This window comes from Chrysemys picta, chromosome 1, assembly GCF_011386835.1.
Source record: "Chrysemys picta bellii isolate R12L10 chromosome 1, ASM1138683v2, whole genome shotgun sequence".
In the NCBI taxonomy this organism is placed as follows: Eukaryota; Metazoa; Chordata; order Testudines; family Emydidae; genus Chrysemys; species Chrysemys picta.
Window position 1 is genome coordinate 256,307,347 of NC_088791.1, and position 21,270 is coordinate 256,328,616.

Genomic DNA, 21,270 nt, shown 5'->3' on the forward strand with positions numbered 1-21,270 from the left:
ATTATTTGTATTGCAGTAGTGATCAAAGTACAATAAGCGCTCTGCAAACTAATGAGAAGGCACAGTCCCTAGAATGACTAGAATGCTTACTCTACTACAGTGGTTTTCAAACTGCGGGTCGTGACCCAGTACTGGGTCGCATACTGTAAGGCACTGGGTCGCGGCAGCTCTGGTCAGCACTGCCGACCGGGCCATTAAAAGTCCCATCGGTGGTGTTGCCTGGCTAAGGCAGGCTAGTCCCTACCTGTTCCGACACCGCGCTGCACCCTGGAAGCAGCCAGCAGCAGGTCCGGCTCCTAGACGGGGAGCCACAGGGCTCCACACACTGCCCCCGCCCCGAGCACCGTCTCCTGGCCAATGGGAGCTGGGAGCGAGGGGGGGCGGTGCCTGCAGGCGAGAGCCATGTGGAGTCACTTGCATGCCTCCGCCTAGGAGCTGGACCTGCTGCTGGCTACTTCCGGGGTGCAGCGCGGTCTGCGATGCCAAGACAGGCAGGAAGCCTGCCTTAGCACCCCTGCTGTGTCACTGACCAGGAGCCGCCCAAGATAAGCCCACGCCCCAAGCCTGTGCCCCAATCCTCAGCCCCCCCCCAACCCGGAGCCCCTTCCTGCACCACAAACCTCTCATCCCCGGCCCCACCCCTGAGTCTGCACCCCCAGCCCAGAGCCCTGACCCCCTCTACCACCCCCAGCTCTGAGCCCCCCCTGAAACCCGGAACCCCCTCCTGTATCCCAAACCTCTCATCCCTGGCCCCAGCCGAGAGCCCTGACCCCCTCCTGCACCCCAACCCCCTGCCCCAGCCCAGAGCCCCCTCCCACATCCTGAACCCCTCATTCCTGGCTCCAACCCCGCAGCCCTTACCCCCATACCCCAACCCTCTCCCCCAGCACTGAGCTCCTCCCACACCCCAAACCCTTCATCCCCAGCTCCGTTGGGTCGTGGGCATCAACAATTTTCTTCAACTGAAAAAAGTTTGAAAACCACTGCTCTACTACATGTAGTGTTGTAGCCGTGTCGGTCCCAGGATATTAGAGACACAACGTGGGCGAGGTAATATCTTTTACTGGACCAACTTCTGTTGATGAGAGAGACAAGTTTTCAAGATACACCTGAAGAAGAGCTCTTTGTAGCTCAAAAGCTTGTGTTTCTCACCAACAGAAGTTGGCCCAATAAAGGCTATTTCCTCACCCACCTTGTCTACTCTACTATAGATAGTTTCAAAGAATATCTTTCTAAAAATCTGCTCTCTATGATCTCGAAGCATTGATGGTATGAACATGGACCACTGAGAGTACTACTTTTATATACTACCTATTGCCATATCATTTAGTTGAATAATCTGCAAAACATTTTTAAATAAGCACTGATTCTTAAGTACAAAGCTCTTTGCCACACACAAATTTAAAATGCATTCATTCTTTTGAAAGTAACATGAAAAGTTTTTCTTTCTGGAATTTTTAGTTGGTTAAAGATTCAACTAAGCAAAAATCTTGGTAAAGTCCCTTCTATGGAAGTTAGTGATACATAACTTCTAGGGGCTTTTTGTTTCTAGTTAATCTCTTTTTTGAATAGATCAATTTAAAAAGAAGCAGAAAGACACCTCAAATAGAGAGGTGCTTTCACTTCCCTTAACAACTCAGGTAGCGAATCAACATCAGAGTACAGAAAAAATACTTCAAGTACAAGGGAGAAAAAAAATATCACCACTCCATAAAAGGACAGTCTCACGTAATCACTCTTAAAAACAATGAGCAAAGGGGAAACATTCATAGTTAAACTACACTGCCATATACAATTACTGCACAGAGGATCTAAAAAGCCACTGATATGTAAGTACTAACAAATAATTTGCTGTTTTAACTGAAATACAACAAACAATTCCAGAAAATTAATGTATTCTTGTATTGTACTGAATTTTCTCAGGGCAGGATAGATATATTCTTTTTGGGTGAGAGAGAGAAATGTCAACAGGAGAAATTCTATGCCACTAAGACAGTTTACTCAGGCAAGTTACAATAGAGAGACTATCAGTTATTTTTTAATGATAAACAGGTTGAATTAAAATGTTTTATTTATAATATAGCCTTTTGAAAAACAAAATGCAAAAGTTCATTGCTGCATTAGGATGGAGTTTTTGCAAAATAATGTAGCTTAAACCATACTAATGTAGAGACTAATGTGGAAGAAAATATTTTTCAGTAAATATTTCAATGTGTCAAAAAAAGACTTCATATTTCTAAGTTAAAATCTCTCTCTCTCTCTTTGCATAAGTCACTCAATGAACCTGGTAAGATACTTCAATAGTTTGAGAGTTTCTGAAAGCACACTTGTACTGCGGCAGCAGATAGCCTGGAAATATTTGTGATACTACAAGCTATGAAACAATTTTTAGGCTATTCTCAACCCAACTTCTTCTCAATCACAACTCTACTCATACTTAAAAATAATATAGTAATGATAATTTGCCAAGATGCATGTAAGAATCTCTCCTTCATCTTTTGACATGTATTGTCTTTTCAAAGCTTTTTCTGTATAGTTACTCCTTTTTCCAAAATGCAATTGCTTACACTTTTTGCCCCAAAATATCTTCATATGCTGAAGTAAATGCAATGTTACCAGCTATTTGATTTTTAAAAATATCCCCTACTGATAGACTGATAACTTTTTATACTGCAGTGGAACATAAAAAATAATAAAATTTTTCAAATTTAGCAACTCTTAATTCTCATTTAACTTTTCAAACAAAACAAAGCCAACCCACAAATCTTTGAGCACATGGACAGTAAAAAGATCAGAAAAGGTGAGCTTTGGTAGCTACATTGATTATTAACCCAACAGTTCATATTGCTAGCACTTTAATCAGTTCCCTTTGAATAGAGAGACTGTTCTTTACCAGACAGTCATTACAGTTATGTAGCTTTTAATAAATAAAACAGATTAAACAGAGACTGCACCAGGACAGGTTACACATCAATAATGTATTAATTATCAGGCAGAGTGCTTTCAGTGCTAAAACACAAGTTGCCATTTGAAATGTTACTTGATTTTAGGAGTGTTATTTCAGAATTTTTCCCATGCTACATTTTTTGGTTCTTTCCTTATTCAGTTTAAAAATTTTAAGCAAGTAAGTGAAAGGAGTTTAGTTGTCTCGACATCAGCTTGGTCTAAGCACTAAATCGTCCTAACAACTATAGATGTTACACCAGAGTACTCGCACATTTTTCATAACCCACATAGACCACATGCAGAAAGAGAAATTCGTTAAGTGGGCACCTTCTCCGCCATTCAGCCAGACCACACACACTACTCTCCCCTTAGTCACAATCGCAGAGCATCACTTGTTTACATGCAAAAGTGAAGTATTTAATATATTTTTAAAGCTGTCTTAATCCAATATAATCACTGAAAACAAGGCGCGCCAGCACCATGTAACCAGCTAGCTCTTTGTGGAACAGCAAATGATCCACACTATGCAACAGATAAGTTCCTATGCCTTTAATGCCCACTGTCCCCACTACTACAGGCATCTTTCCTGCAACAACGAAATGGGATGTGCATATGAGAAACCACTGGGGCTTGTGCTCTTTCTCCCTTACTGACACTTTCTCTCTCCCCCCTCCCCAGACGATGCCAGGACTTTTCAGACTTATTTAAATCTTTTATGCACTAGTGGTTTATAAGTTACCTTTGGAAGCTGAAATGAAATTTATTTCCTTTCCAACATGTTTTTTGTCCAAGCAAAGATTTGGATTTTATTTCTAAATAGAAAAGGGGAATGGTACATGACCAATAACTAGGCTGTAGACATTAGACATCCTACAGCACCTTCATTAGCTTGTTGAACAAGCAGTACTTCTGTTCTTCCCCTTTTGTTTACACTAATTTTATTGAAGTTTCTATTACTTTAGAATGCAAAAGACTACTGTCATAAAATATTAGCCAATGTACACTTAAAATAAATATGATAAATTTCCTACAGAAACACCAACTCAGCCATTTTTCACATCCTGAGTACCGTTAAGCATTTAACAATATAATAATTTAAAATTTTAAATATGGAAAAACAGGAATAGAAGATACTACAGTACATATTTCCAAGAGAGTAGAGTTATCTTTACTATGGTAACCCTAACTTTTGCATTTTCTTACTTTTTATTCTAACTGTGCAACATTAGTGTTCTGTTAACATAGTGTTTTGCATTTATTTCCTAGAAGCATTTTAAGAGAAACAACTCTCAAATAATCTGCATGAATGTTCACTCCCTGGAAGCAAAACACATATCTTGTAACTAGTGTACTGGTGCTCTTTGTGTGTGTACTTCTTCAATGGCACTATTAATTAACGTGTACTTCAAGGAGCATATACTCAATCAATGTTCTGGTGTATTGCTTACAAGATCTGCGTTGGAGCCTCTGTTGAAAGGATGGGTCCAGGGACTGGCCTCAAAACTCCCTCACAAAACACAGAGTACAAGGCCCAAAAGTTGGCTATGGACCTGCTTACCATGCCCAGGCAGCAACTTAGGGATCCACTCCGCAGTCAGAGTTCAAATTTCACTGGATCTAGACATATCACTGTATTTTGGGCACAGCTCAACAGCCCTGAGAAATTTGAAATCAATATAATATATTCAAAACACTACATAAGAAGGCTGGGGTGTTAGAAAAAGGCAGGATAGTCTAGGGCAAGCCTTCCTGCAGCCCCTCAATCTTTTTTGAAACCTTGCACATTTTCCAAACTGCTAATGCACACCAATCTCTCTCCTAAAATGTTCTCTTGCACTCATTTAGCATGCAAATTTCTAACATTCATAACTTTGTTAAAACTAATATATTTTGATCAGCAAAAATGGCTGATCTAAAAAAGATGGCCGAGGCTAAAATGGGGTGTGAGGTGAGAGTCCCTCAACCTAGGTCGGGGAAGGAAGGAAGAAAAGAAATCCATCATGTTGACAAAGGTTAAATAAATATACTCAAACCTTGCATATTATTTCTTCTCTGTCTTCAATATAGTGCTAAGACTGCCACCAAATCCCAAAACTTTTCTCTCAACTTTTCCTGCAACTTAAGTCACCCTTGCAAGAAGCAGACAAATTAGGAAATTTCATAAGGATAAGAGCAATATATTAATTAAAACAAAAAAAAAATCCCACATCACTACAGTGTCTAATCATTAAAGCGCCATACTGAAAAAGGTCTCCTGACAAATCTCAAACCACAGATCATTGGAGTCAAGCCAACAGACTCTCTCCCTTCCTCTCACCCCCTTCTATTCTCTTTTTAACCAATTATAAAATAAATTATTATTATTCCTTGCCTTTTTGTTAAATAAATATTACGTGTGCCATATTAGAATAAATAAACCAGTCTTATATACAGAGTAAATAACAATTGTCCTTCCACTCTTATAATGCTTACTCTCCTCCAAACAATAAAAATTATAAAGACAAAACGATGCACAGATCACTTCAATTTGTGGATAATGTTTCATATGTGGTTGTAGCCATTTACACATGCCATACCCTGGTGAGAAGATAGATAGTAGATTATTTTCATTCATCCATATTATAGCAAAAAGAGAGAACAAAAATAAAAATTCAGTCAGCTAGGCCAGTATGGGGGAGAAATAGTTGCATCTCTTGTATACAGTCCAAATGTATACAATCTAAGGCCTCAATCCTGCAAATACTTACACATATATTTAATATTATGAACATGAACAGTTCCACTGAATTTAACGGGACTACATGCATGTGTATAGTTAATCGTTTGCATAAGTGCTTGCAGGATCAGGGATTTTGAATTACAAACTTCTAAAGGCAGAAGTCATGGCTTTTTTTATACAGAAATAGCACAATGGGGATCTTATCCTGACCAGGACCTCTGGGTGCTACAATAGAAATATAGAACAAAATATTACATTATCATTTAGTAACAACTGTCTAATTCAGTGAAAGAGTGCTAATGTTATGCTAATATTTGAAAAGGGCAAGCAGGATGACCTGGGTCATAAGCTGGTGAGTTTGACATCAATCCTGGGCAAAAGAATGGAAAAGCTGATATGACAGTCAATTAATAATGAATTGAAGGACATTAATATAATGAATGCCAGTCAACATGGTTTTATGGAAAATAGTGCTTGTCAAATAAACCAGATTTCAGTCTGGGATAAATGATGGTAACTGCACAGATATCATATACTTAAGCCATGTCTACATTACAGGCACTATAGCAGCATAGCTACGGCACTGTAATGTGGATGCTTCCTACAGTGAAAGGAGGGATTTTCCCGTCGCTGTAATTCTTGCACTCTTCCACTGACCTAACCTTGGCTATGCTGGGGATTAGATCTGTTCACACCCCAGAGTGATGTAAATCTGTCAATCTAAATTTTAAGTGCAGACTAGGCCTTATACTTTTGTAAGGCATCTTAGTATGGCATGGCATTCTAATTAAAATATTAACACTATACAACATCAATAAAGCGCTCGTTAAATAGATTAAGAATTGGCTAACTGACAGATCTCAAAAAGTAGCTTTTTAATATCATCAAATGGTGGGGTTTCTAATGGGTTTCTACAGGGATCAGTTCTAGGTCTGATGCTAGTGAACATTTTTACCAATGATCTCAAAATAAATGCAGAATCACTGCTGATAAAATTTACAGATGACACTCATACAGAGCGATGTGGATAATTTGGTAAACTGGATCCAATCAAACAAAATGCATTTTAATACAGCCAAATGTAAGGTCATATATCTAGGAACAAGGAATGCAGGCCATACCTACAGAATGGGTGGCTTCAGAGTAGCAGCATGTTAGTCTGTATCAGCAAAAAGAACAGGAGTACTTGTGGCACCTTAGAGACTAACAAACTTATTTGAGCATAAGCTTTCGTGGGCAACAGCGATTCTGAAAAGGAATTAGGGCTCATAGTGGACAAGCAACTCAACATGATCTCCCAGTGTGATTTTGTGGCAAAAAGGGTTAATGCAATCCTTGGATGGATAAGTAAGGGGGTAACTAGGGAGGTGATTTTTACCTCTTTATACAGCAACCGTGAGACCAACATTGGAATACTGTGTCCAAATCTGATGTCCATATTTTTAAAAGGATATTGAAAAATTGGAGAGGGTGCAGAAAAGAGCCAAAAATGATTTGAGGGCTGCCTTACAGTCACAGACTTAAAAAGCTCAATCTGTTTAGTTTATCAAAGAGAAGACTGAGAAGTGACTTGATTATCGTGCATAAGTATCTTCAGGGAGAGAAAATAAGGTACTAAAGGGCTCTTTAATCTAGTGGAGAAACGCACAACAAAAACCAATGGCTGGAAGTTAAATCCAGACAAATTTAAATTAGAAATAAGGCACACATTTTGAAAGAGCAAGGGAGATTAATCACTAGAACAAAATACTAAACAAAGTGGTGGATTCTCCATCTCCTGAAATCTTCAAACCAAGAATGGATGCCTTTTTCGCAGGGCTTTGGAGCTGTGCTCCGGCTCCGCTCCAGCTCCAGGCAAAAACATGCAGCTCCACTGCTCCGGAGCTGCTCCGCGCTCCAGCTCCGGGCTCTGCTCCAAAGCCCTGCTTTTTGGAAGATATGCTTTAGTCAAACACAAGTTATTGTGATCAATACAGAGGTAACTGGTATAATTCCATGGCCTGTGTTATACAGGAGGTTATAATACATTATTAAATGTTCCTTTCTGGCCTTAAAATCTATTAATCTATGAATCAATGCAATCAAATTATTTGCAGCCCACAATGCACCCGCATATACCCATTCCCATGTATTGTCTCATTCAGACAAAACTAAATCAAAACAACCATATCACTATAACTTTCTTCACTATACTGGAAAAAGAATATGACTTCCAGTAGCATGAAATATCCATTTTGTATTCTAGGAATTCGGACAGTGTGTTCTAAAGTGCTAACTTAATAGTTATGTTTTTCAAACCTCTACATTAAATTGACAAGAAAAGCATGATTAAAAATTGAGAATCGACAGTTCATGCATGTGTAACACTGACAAACAATTCAAGTTCTATTCACATTTATCAGCCTAATATGCAGAGCAAGGAAGCAAACCATTGATATGTCAAGGGCATCAAAGTGGTTGCTGAAATTCTCTGATACAGTTTTCTTGATACATCTTTCTAATAAGGTACAACACAGTTTGTAAAACCAGAGTTCATCTCTATTATTTTCTTAAAAAATTAACCACAGGGAAGAACTATTTCAACATAGGTGACATGAGGGGGACATTTGGTTTAACAATATAATTAAGTAAAAGCATTCCAGTAGCAGTTGTTGGAGGTTGCTTAAAGATATATCATGATTTATGACAGACAAAAAGAACAGGAATACTTGTGGCACCTTAGAGACTAACAAATCTATTTGAGCATATGCTTTCGTGGGCTATCGCCCACTTCTTCAGATGCATAGAATGGAACATATAGTAAGGAGATATATATACATACAGAACATGAAAAGGTGGAAGTAGCCATATCAATTCTAAGCGGCTAATTAATTAAGATGCGCTATAATCAGCAGGAGGGAAAAAAACTTTTGTAGTGAGAATCAAGATGGGCCATTGCAGATAGCTGACAAGAGGTGTGAAGATACTTAACATGGCAAAATAGATTCAATCTGTGTAATGACTCAGCCCATTCTGAGTTACACAGATTGAATCTATGTCCCCATGTTAAATATCTTCACACCTCTTGTCAACTGTCTGCAATGGCCCATCTTGATTCTCACTACAAAAGTTTTTTTTCCTCCTGCTGATTATAGCGCATCTTAATTAATTAGCCGCTTAGAGTTGATACGGCTACTTCCACCTTTTCATGTTCTCTATGTATATATATCTCCTTACTATATGTTCCATTCTATGCATCTGAAGAAGTGGGCTGTAGTCCACGAAAGCTTATGCTCAAATAAATTTGTTAGTCTCTAAGGTGTCACAAGTACTCCTGTTCTTTTTGCGGATACAGACTAACACGGCTGCTACTCTGAAATATGACAGACAAAGTCGTTGGGGTAAATCACCAATTCAGTGCACAGTGCTGAATTGAACTAGGGGCTCAATGGGAGTACAATGCAATCATACCAAGGTGTGGGAGTCAAGTAACTGCTTATTTAGGCTGAGGCTTGGAACACTGAAGAAGTGATCTGCTCCACTTTTGTTCAGGCAAGAACATGTAGAACACTACTGCCCTTTTCTACCACCTAGTGGATTGTGATAGAGGTTTGGGAGAAGGAGTCATGAACTCTAGTCACATAATGAGCTAAACAATAATGATTACTGCCAAAAAACAGACGGCAGCCTGGATATCAAGGAACAGGGAAAGATCACTCTTGGACTAATTAATAATACTGTAGACACCTTCCTCTAGGAAGTAAGTTTCCCCTTAATGGTTGCCAGTCCAGTGTTAGCAAGAAAAGGCAAGACCAATCCAGCCAAGATTCTCTCTCTGTATATCTATGTTTTTATACCAGGCACATCAGCCTGATATCTGAGCAATAACAGAGTACTAACAGCTTCAGTTCAGCATAAGAATGCAAGTAATATTACACTGTAACATAGCAGCAGCAGTCACATATTTATATTTCAATTTATATTTTAATAAAGGCTACAGATACAATTTATGAATGTCTATTCTTGCTTAGCAAAAAACAATATTTTCACTAGGAAAAAACTACTACATTTTTTCTATATTGCAGTTATATGTATTTGCATAGTATATACTCTGTATATTAGAAATATTTATCAATTTGTTTTCAGCCGGACTCTTCATTTTTGATTATAACATCAAGAGTACAAATCCCACAATTCCTCAAGAATAAAAAGTAGGACACATAATTATTCCCTGAATATATTTTAGTTTGTTGCCATACTGCAATGGGCTTGATTATCACAAGTTAAGGATTTTATATATTCTTTTGCAATGGGTAATGTCTAGTTACTTGAGGGAGAGCTGGGTGGAAGAGGGGTACCATAGTGGGATGGTGAAGATGTGGCCAGAAAAGATCAAATACAAGAGACGGAAATAAGAAACACCAGTTTCCTGTATTTAAATGCTTTTAGAAGCACCCAGGAGATTAGATAGATACCTTTTTTGCAACAAGAGAATTTTATAACATCAAGAGGTGAGAAGAAGTAGGAAAGGAAATCAGGGCAATCCTCATGAACATAAATGCATTATTAAATGACCACTCACACCATGCCAAAATGCTCTGAATGATCCATAACCAATTCAAATAAAATTATAGTCAGAAATATAATTATACAGCAATTCTTAGCAAGTGCTTTTTCATAACCAAACCACTAATGTCTGTAAGTTTGCTTTCATGAACACTAAATAATGGACATTACTTTACACCAGGTTTTCCTATTCAAAGCTTACTTTGAAGCTTACTTACACAAATTCAAATTAGGCTCTCCACTGAAAGCATGAAGAAGCTATTACTTCAAGTTTATTACTAGAAAGGACTCAGCAATCCCTAGGCTCAAACAGGGCAAACTCAACCCCAGAAAAGCTCTAGCCAAGTGTCTTAATCAAGATATAAAAATCCATTTCCGATTTTAATTCCAACCCAGAATGAAATATTCTGATCTCTGATATCTGGTACATATTTTATGATGAATCTTCAAGAAAAAGCTGCCACTGCTTACCAGTAATATTTATCAGTACCAGCTGTCTGACCATTCTCTCTCACGTAGTCTTCTGTAATAGCACAACTACGGAGCTGATATATTACCTGGAAGAGTCTCTCTCAAAGATGATCTAGCTTAATATATCTATCTTGACATTAGGAACTATATGGAGATGTTTATAGCTTAATTTAAGATCTGAAATATGTGATCCACACATCTACAAATTTATTCTTTATGGAGAACTGTATAAACTGCTGCTAATCGAGCCAGGACTCAGTGACCAGACTAATACTATGATACAGTATGTACTACACCTCTACCCCGATATAACGTGACCCAATATAACACGAATTCGGATAGAACGCGGTAAAGCAGCGCTCCGGGGGGGCGGGGCTGCACACTCCAGAGGATCAAAGCATGTTCGATATAACACGGTTTCACCTATAATGCGGTAAGATTTTTTGGCTCCCGAGGACAGCGTTATATCGGGGTAGAAGTGTTTAAGTAAACTGAATTGTGACCAACTTGAAATAAATAGGACATTCTGATCAAAGAGTCAGAGTGAAGAATATCAATCTTTTCATTCTTCTGCATCTTAATGGAAGGAAACTGTACATTGTAAAACTAATAATCTGGAACATTTTAGAAATGTGTTTTGATATTTTCTATGTAATGTATTTATTCAGACACCGAAGTCTGAAATTGTTTTTAAATGTTGTGTACTGAACAATACCTCAAAGGGGACACACAATACCTCCAAAGCACTTGCAACCCTTCCCACCTTGGTATCATCCACAAACTTTATAAGTGTACTCTCTATGCCATTATCTACATCACTAATGAAAATATTGAACAGTACTGGACCCAGGACCAATCCCTGTGCGACTCCACTCGTTATGCCCTTCCAGCTTGACGGTGAATCACTGATGATTACTCTCTGGGAACGGTTTCTCAGTCTTGAACAGTCTGCCCCGCGAGGTCACACTGGCTTGTCAACATAAGAGCTGTCTCAGCTACTGGAAGCTAGCCAGGACGGAGCTTGTGAAAGTTCTAACACCGCCAGCAACACTACTCCCCATATATCAATTATATCCTGTGGCCAAGGCATTTGTAGGCCCCAACAGCCAGCCTTGGGTGGATACAAAGAAAGTGCGAAGGGGACTGTGGTCTTTATGACTAACTTTCAAACCCTTTTATTAATTATTATTATTATTACTACACTGAGAAAAGTGTGCTACGCACTTCATGGAAATGGAGACAGGCACCGTTCTTGAAGCGCTTTTAAACTAAATTCAGGCATGACACATAGGGGTTATAGACTGACAAAAAGGGGAAAAGGAGAGGAAGGGAATGAGTTATAATAATCAGATCACTCATGAGTAATGAGTAAGGCGTGTTCACATAAAGGTGGCTCCATTAAATTAGAGTTGGTTTGTTTTTTTAAATCTCACTAGCAATAGCCTCAAAATGCAAACCAATCTTCTAGTGCTTTACACAATGAAATCTGCTTTAAAAAACTGAGCTATAATGTCATGCATAATTTCACTAAGCAACAACTAACGAGGAACATAGCAAAAGTACACACATATTTTAAGGGTAGTGGTACCAAGGAGGGAGAGGAATTATTTTGGGTGGTACACTTAGGTGTAGTTAGGTGGAACAAGAAAACTTTAAGAAACTTTAGTCTGCATGGCAAGAGAAAATTCTTGTGGAACAGTCTCTCAGAGAGAAATGGTGGAAGCCCCATCACTTAGGGCATTTACAATTAGACTAAACAAAGCACTAGAAAAGCATTATAGGGCACATTCTGCATTCACAAGGAGATGAATTGAATGATGTTATAGGTCTTTTCCATCTCTAATTTCTATAATTCTATTACATTAGCTTTTATATTTATAGGCCCCGAAAATCAAGAGTTGCAGACTTTGAGTCCCAAAGGCTTGCTAGGTCAATCATGTCCTCTCATATTTTTAAAAATATATTTAAAGCTATTCTGAATTTGCTGTATTCCCATTTAGTCAACAAGTATGATATATTATACCTAGATTACACACTGTTCCAAGAACCACTGAAAAGCAGCTTCAGTGACATTGTGAGTAACCATTTGAAATCAACTATACTTGGACTACGTCGCAGAAAACAACCTTTTCGTTCTAGAGTTAAATGAGTTTGGAAGGTTTCAGTTCAATTGTTATAGGCAATACTAATGTTGAAAAGGCCAGGTCTCTATAAATTAAGTTCTAGTTACATGTTAAAATAAGTCACAAATTTCATATCACTGCCAGAACCTCTTAGCAAATTAAAAAGAATCAAAAAACAAATAAAAACTCCCTAAAATTCACAGAAACAACTTTTAAAAGGTTTCTGTAGTTATTTGACCTTTGGTGACTTCACATGATTATGTGTCATTTTACTTTTAAACAAAACTGAGGGCTTCCCTTCCCCCCACCCCAAGGCGTCTTTAAAAGTTCCCTCTCTAACCTCAAACATTTATTTTCCACAAAAATATATTCTTCTAACCCAGGAATTCCCCAATTCACCCAAGTTTTGCTTTCTGCATGGTTTTGTTTTCTTTTATCAAAGCAAGAGAGCCGAACTTTTTTTAAACCACCTTAAAAAAACAAACAATTTCATCATAATCAAGTATCCTTTCAGGTTTTACAATGTTGGCCTGATGCAAGATCAGTTGGCTGCTGCTAGGGGGAAGAAGTTTGTCTATATTTATTACAAAATGTTCCCTTTTGTTTTTTTTCTTTTTTGTAGAGCTATGGCATTTCCTCCAGAAACACCAGTTGTGAAAATGGTCACTGTCACCACAGCTTTTACAACTCCTCAGACAAACTCCTGCGACCTGTATGAACATCAAAATACAGCAAGGATCTTACTGCCTGTGTTTTACAGCTTTATTTTAATTCTTGGTGTGTTTGGAAATGGACTAGCCCTCGTTGTCATTTTTAAAAACAGAAAAAAAATCAACTCTACTACCCTCTATTCCACAAATCTTGTCCTCTCAGACATTCTTTTTACTACTGCCTTGCCTACACGAATAGCATACTATGCACTAGGATTTCATTGGCCATTTGGAGAAACACTTTGCAGACTAACTGCTCTCATATTTTATATCAACACATACGCAGGTGTAAACTTTATGACTTGCTTGAGTATTGACAGGTTTTTTGCCGTAGTCCACCCTTTTCGATACAACAAAATCAGAAGAATTAAACATGCCAAGTATATTTGTATATTTGTCTGGTTTCTTGTATTTAGCCAAACACTTCCATTGCTCATACAGTCCATGTCAAACAAGGAAGGAGAAAGGACTACATGCATGGAATATCCAAACTTTGAAAAAATTCCACATCTACCATGGATACTTCTTGCTGCCTGTTTAATAGGGTACATCATTCCCCTTGGAATTATACTATTTTGTTATTCTCAAATTAGTTGCAAACTTTTTCAAACTGCTAAGGAAAACCCATTAACTGAAAAATCAGGGATAAACAAAAAGGCCATCAACACAATCATTTTTGTAATTGTTGTGTTTGTCATCTGTTTTACTCCTTATCACATTGCAATTATCCAACACATGATCAAGAAGCTTCAATATAATCCTTTGTGCAGTGAACAGCAAACCTTCCAGAAGTCCCTCCATTACACTGTGTTTCTGATGAATTTTAACTGCTGCCTGGATCCTTTCATCTATTTCTTTGCGTGTAAAGGATACAAGAGGCGGATAATGAAAATACTGAAACGTCAAGTTAGTATATCAGTTTCAAGTGCCGTCAGGTCAGCTCATGAAGAAAGCTCACGTGAGATGGTTGAAACACACATGACTATACTTTCAAAACCTTCAAATGGAAAGTTATAAACTGAAAATAAACATTCCAATAATGCAAGTTTAAAAATACTGGGCCTACAGTAAATACTGTTTATGCTTCCGTGCAGTCAATTAAGTAAGATTGTTTCACAGTATCTTAGGAAATCAAATGTGATGTTGGACTAAAAAATAAATGGTCATGTGAAAGCAAGAAAACTCAAAATGATTATTTTCCAAGCTGAATCACTTTGACCTGTCTTCATGAGTTTTCTAGGAGATTTCCACCACTGATTATGACCTGCACCTTTCCATTCCTGGATTTTAGGAAAGCTTGATTCACACTATCTACTAGTTCTCTGAGAAAGGAATAAACTAAAAAAAGCTAATAGCTCAGAGTGACTAAAAACCAACACATCTGAAAAGAGGTAAACATCTGACTGAGCTCCAATTTAAGCACTCTTGACTAATATGGTGTGTTATGTGCACTGGACTGACAGGGCAAGGGTAAAGACATAAAACAAAGGAAATAACTTTTGAAGGAAAATAAAATGTATATTTTTCATGGATAATTATAAATGTGTAATTTAGAACTTTTTGGAGGCAGGGTTGGATTACAGTATTCAGAACATGAACATCTTATCTAAATGTATCATGGATAACTTTGTGAGAATACAAGTGAAAAAGAGTTAAGACACTGTTAGTTTGTAAAATTTTGCATGTGTAAGTAAATCTAAAGAACAAAGAGAGCATTGTTTCCCACAACTATCCAAGGGTCTTCCAGGTTCCTGCTAAAGTCACGGGTTGCAAAACAATAAGATAAAAGATTCTAGAAATGGGAAGAAATGTTTATAGTTGAAATCACCACGATGTGTTAAATTTGTTCACTTTAATGGGAGGAGTGACCACCTCTTCTTGGACACTGTTTATGTGGAGGGCTACTAAATGAGAACAGTGGAAGAAGGAGCAAGCTTCACCATCATGGTTGCTGCTGCCCACATCATCTTCTGGGATGCATCACACCACCAGGGGGCCTTCATCGTTCTGAACCTGAAACATGCCTTGACAAGACCAGGCCATAGTGGGAACAGATGGCACCACTATCAAAGGTACTGGAACAACTTTTCTAGTGGGGGCGCTGAGAGCCATTGAATCAAACTGTAAACCCTGTGTATAATGGAAACCACTTCAAGCCCAGGGGTGCTGCAGCACCCCCAGCACCCCTAGTTCCAGCACCTATAACCACTATCCTATACGCTCCTCTGCCCTCACCTTCCCCACCCCAGAATTGTCTGACTCCTGACCACCACCTAGGATACCAATCTTTGGTTCCTGCCAGCATACCCTTCCTAATGTGTCATGTTCTTTCCCACCTTATTTCTCCCTTTTTTCTATTTCTCATCTTCTGTCTAATGAGACTCTGCCTTAGCTGAGCAACACAACTTTGCAACACTGCTGTGAACCTGTGAACAAGAAAGGCAAGCTAAAAACAATGCCTTGAACAGCCCAATGCTGGTAAAAGATTGCCAGATCTCAGAGTGGCAATAAGACCATGTGCTGTGCCTGTGTTTCCCCAGCAGTGAGGTTGCAATTGAAAGTCATCACCAGAGAAAGAAGCTACAGTTTCTATCTTTGCTATTCTTAATCTCCCCTCATATGTGAGTTCACCATGTTTTCCCTTAAAGGAACCAGGACCATACTTGAACAGCACAGCAGCAGCAGCTCAGGATCAACTAAAGTAACTTTTTGCTCATTTCTCCACAAAAAAGTGCAGTTAATACCATCTTTAATACTATCTAAAGACTATCAACCGGAGATTTCCAACCATAAAAGACACTGAAGAGAAATGGAACAAGGAAACGGTTACAATGAAAGACTTACTTCACTTTTTAAGTTGTAAATGCTTCCACTGTTTTTTCTTCTTTTCCTGTCTTTTTATTAAAAAGTTAAAAAGATGTTTAATGATAGCTGTTAAAATGGCAGTAAGTTAGCAATAACTCGTCACAAAATCACACTTAACTGTTCAATGTTGTAACAGGAAACATGGGTTTTGTTAACATCTTATTCCTGTTGGGCATGTGACACCCCTTACCACTACGGATTCCATACTATTAATGTCTATCTTTCTACTTATGCCACGCATTTGGTCTAGTTTTAGACTGTAAGACTCTCAGAGCAAGGCTGTATATTTGTGTTCATTACATTTTACAGGCAAACAGTATGTCACCATATAAGCAATCACTTATGTATATCTCTATTTTTTTAACAAATAAAATCAAATCACAAATTAGTATTAAAATATTAACTCCCTCTTTTCTCTATGTTCTCACATCTATCATTCTGTTATTTTTAAATCTAAATATATATATTTTAAAACTAAACAACTAACCATGTCAAAATGCTAATTTTCCTTGAGTAAGGACTGCAGCACTGGTCCAATTACATAATAGTTTATTTAAGAAAGTCTTATATAATGTGCCCCTTAACTCTTTTTTCCTTATTTTAATACATTTTCTCAAATATTTAATGAGACACCATCTTTCCATAAAATAAAGCTCCAGCGCTGAATTACATGGTCTATTAAAATACCTACTTTAAACTTAATTTCCTGGTGGCATTTTACCGTAACAACTGATTGTTTTAATGATTTCTTACATAGTAATTTAATGCATTATGTAAAGAAGTTTATGATTAGTTCTAATGCAGACTAGATTCAGATGAGAAGCAGCACCCAATTTGTAGACCTTGAAGTCAAATTGAAATATAATATACTTGGAGAAAAATCTTCCAGTGTTCTCTGTCTATTAGGTTCTTCTCTAGCACCCACCCATCACTTTAGTATCTGAATATGCCCCGAAACAAACTGGAAATAAGAAAGAGCTTAAGAGGTGGATGAGAATTCTTCTTCCTCCTCCCCAAGAGGTTGCAAGAATATTTTTTAGTGTGTGCATGAAGAGCTTCTGCTCTTCCTCTTTTCTTACATGTTGCTGATGTTGTGGAAAGGCAAAGCTAAAGGAGTCAATTTCATACTCATTATAAAGGCAGTAAGGTCTGTGGTCATCCTTACCTCCTCTGGTCTTAGTCTTGGGTCAGATGCCAAGAAAGCTCTGTTTCCCCACCCTCACAAGAACAATTTGTTGGTAGTTTCTTCTTTTCTGTAGGGCATAACTCTGGAAGAAACTTGTGTCTCCTTAGCAAGAGGCATCACTCTTTTAAGTGGTTTAGTTAAACATCTGGAGGGCCTTAAAATCACATTTGTCATCTTTAAATTTACCTAATGTCCTATGGGGAGTCAATGTAGCAAGCAGAGCACAAGGGTGATGTGTTCTTAGCAGCCATTGCTGCTGAGGTGGGCTGCTGTGTTTTGGATTAGGTAGAGCTTTAACAGTAGTGTACTAATTCCTAAATACAGTGAGCTGTAGTAATCTAGTCTGGAAGCTGCAAAGGCATGGATCACTTGCCAGGTCAGTAACAGAAAGCAAGGGGTGTAAGCCTTATTACTAGCCACAGATGGCAAACTTAACTCTGTGCATGTCCAGAAGGAATGAGGAGCCTAAGAGAATTCCCAGAGAACAAAGCTATTTGGTAATCTGAGGACAGACTCCTTCAAAAACCTAAGATGCTACACTGTTTTCCAGCTCTTCAAAAGTTGTCCCTCGTTCCATCAAAATCATCTTGATTTGGTTTAGCTTCAGCCAGCTGCCTTTCATCCACTTGCTAATCTTGGCCAGGCACCAGAATAGTTAAGTAACATTGCTATCAGCACTGCAAGTAAAATAGAGCCTGGTGTCATGTGCATATTGCTGACTGTTGAGACAATGTCTCATGACCTCTCCTAGCAGCTTCACTATAAAAAGAACAGATAAGTGATCAAATAGAGTCTGTCAAGTGGTCTGTTGGAGACAAGACGTTGCCCATCATATTCATAATGTGGCCTGAAAGGAAGGATCTCACTCAGTGCAGGAGTAATCATATTAACCCTTGCTATGTCTCCAAAGCAGAACAATATACTGTGGTCAATTTATCAAATGCTGCAGAAAGAATTATTATTATGAGAAGTATACATCCTCCATTGTAATTTCCATTGCATGTTGCTATCTGAAAACTTGACTATGCCAATAAACTCAAAACCTGATACTCCTCTCATGTTGGTGAGAATCAGGAGTAATTCTAGTTTCATACCAGTATAAATGAGAAAAGAATGAAGCCATATGTATGTATTGACATAAGAAGATATTTTATATGATTCACTTCATTAATGTAATAAATGTCATCTTTAATTATAATCTAAATCATGATTAAGAGTAATCAAGTTACTAGTAATCAGAATTGTAATTCTACAAATTGTTAATGACTTATTTTTTGTTACAGGTAAAAACATTACTGTAATTCATTTAAACTAGGGTTGCTATCTTCATTTGGACTTTCCTCTACGGTCTTTATGGAAAAAAAACAGATGTTAATCAATGTTCAGTTTTAAATGAATTATCTAGGTTTAGGGGAGTCTTTACTGGATAACTTATATGATTTATAAGAGTTGCTAAGGTTACAAAAGCAATGAGATGCGGTCTGTGTTTCGAAATTGTTTCTCAAACAGCACAAAGATTTTCACAACATCACCCTTACAAGCTCTAACCTGATTAGCCCCTCGCCTTTGGATAGCTACTGTCTATCTCTCCATCTACTGGTCCATTGCTGGTGGCTGAACCTTCACTCAATTTGCAGTAACAGAGGCCAGACAGAGGGCATTTTGAAGGGAAATAATATTGAGTAGCAGCAGCAGGCCATATTACAAACTGAGGAGGAGGGCTACAAAAATATTACTCCGCAGGAGGAACAGACAGAACCCTTGTCACTTGTTTACTGTAATCTTTTTTGTTTAGCATCCTACTATTGAGGAATTTGGGGAGGGAGCAGGATTCAGGCTGGTAGCATACTCTTTTGGAGACAGTTTCTAAGGATTTAGAGAGGAAAGAAAAGAGAAAAAAAGTGACGTTGCCGGCACACTGCAGAGTGTGGGGAACAGAAGAGTGAACCCCCAAAGTCTCAGGAGGTATCAGAGGGCAGCAGACGGCCCTCTGAAGTTGTCTGGAAAAGAAATGGTTGCAAGAAAACAGTAAAAAAGTAAACAGTTTCCAATGCCTGTTTGGAACAAGGAAGAGGATAGCACCCAACATACGGTAATGCATGGTTTTGACACCTCATATAAAAGGTGAAACAAGCAATTTTATTAGTATTTCACTTTGTGGTTTTGTGTATCTAAGGCCTTGGCTACACTTGCACGTTATACTGCAATAAAGCCTCTCAGAGCGCTCTACCTTACTCCCCGTCCACACTGGCAAGACATGTAGAGCGCTCTGACTCCCTGGTGGAGCACTCCACCTCCCTGAAAGGATTAACAGTTGTTGCGTATTGGGTGAGACTACTACACAGTGCCAGTGTAAACGAGAAGTAACGTTACAACGCTCTAATTGACCTCCGGAAACGTCCCATAATCCCCTTAACTGAAGTGGCCTCTCTTGTCTTTGTTGTGAACTCGGGACGCGGAAGTGCCCTTTCAAAGCTCCGTTTCGGAGTGCCGGCTACTTATCTGGTCTGAGAAAAAAACAAACAGTTAATGTTTGCTTTGAGTGAGTGAGAGAGAGATGGGGGAGGGAGGAGGGTCTGAACTTACAAGACAGCATGCTGACACACTCTCAGTACCCCAAAAACCCACTCTCTCTCTCCCCACACTCCCTGTCACACTCCACCCCACCCCTCCATTTGAAAAGCCGTTGCAGACACTTGAACGCTGGGATAGCTGCCCATAATGCACCGCTCCCAATGCAGCTGCAAGTGCTGCAAATGTGGCCACGCCAGTGCGCTTTCAGCTCTCAGTGTGGACAGACAGGAGTGCTTTCCCTAGTGCGCTCTCTGAAGGCAGGTTTAACTTAAAGCGCTCTACAGCTGCAAGTGTAGCCAAGCCCTAACTCTGGATGATAATCAAAACCCCAAATGTCACACAGCTCCACTAACTACAAACCTATTAGAGTTACAAAAATAGTGTGTGTAACTGAAATAATGATTGTGACCAACTGGTGTGACTACCTGTGTTATGTAAGCAACAATTAGTTCAGCCTAATCTTATGAAAGAATTGGAGTCATAAAGGGAATCTACTGTCCTGTTTAATAACTTACATTTTGCTTCTGCTGTAAATCTCTCTGCCTATCCACTCTGATAATCAAGTGGTTTAAATTTTAACAGCAGAGAGGCACAGTCCCCACTCCTAGATCTTCCCTCGCTCTCAACCTCCCCAAAAAATGAGCATGAGGGGCGAGAACAAACTTGACTAACTAAAACATTTTTAATTGTCGGTGTTTACCTGGAATAATACACCAATACACAATATTTTCCCTTCAGCTGATGAACTTGTACTCTAATTTTTGCAGAAAAATTGTGGGAAAAGATAATCATTAGCTTGATTTTTTTCTTCAAATTAGAATTCCTTTTTTAAAAGTTCATATACGTAAAGACAAACAATTTTCCCTTAAGGCTGTATATCATCTTTCCAGAACACTTCTATTTCCTCACAAACTGGAGGTCATGCATCATTACAACGGAACATGACAGCTAGGAATATGAGACTTGTCATGCCAGACCATGACATCCAGTCCGCTATCCTGCTTTAAATAGTGGTAAGTACTAAGTGATTCAAAGGAAGATGAGAGATGCCTCATACTATAGCAATGTGCTCATAGGAGTATTTTCTTCCTAATCCCAAGTAATCCCAAAAAATCTAGATTGTAAATTGCA

The 21,270-nt window shown here is 38.5% G+C and overlaps 2 protein-coding genes across 3 annotated transcripts in view; one reads left to right on the forward strand and one right to left on the reverse strand.

Annotated features, from left to right (window-relative positions):
- Positions 1-21,270, reverse strand: part of UBAC2 (UBA domain containing 2) — a 146,161-nt gene that overhangs the window by 66,097 nt on the left and 58,794 nt on the right. The window lies entirely within an intron of this gene.
- Positions 1,706-16,776, forward strand: LOC101941413 (G-protein coupled receptor 183). Its single transcript, XM_005303894.4, has 2 exons — positions 1,706-1,829; positions 13,427-16,776. Exon 2 carries the CDS (start codon positions 13,431-13,433, stop codon positions 14,529-14,531), a length of 1,101 nt encoding a protein of 366 aa, XP_005303951.1. The 5' UTR covers positions 1,706-1,829; positions 13,427-13,430; the 3' UTR covers positions 14,532-16,776.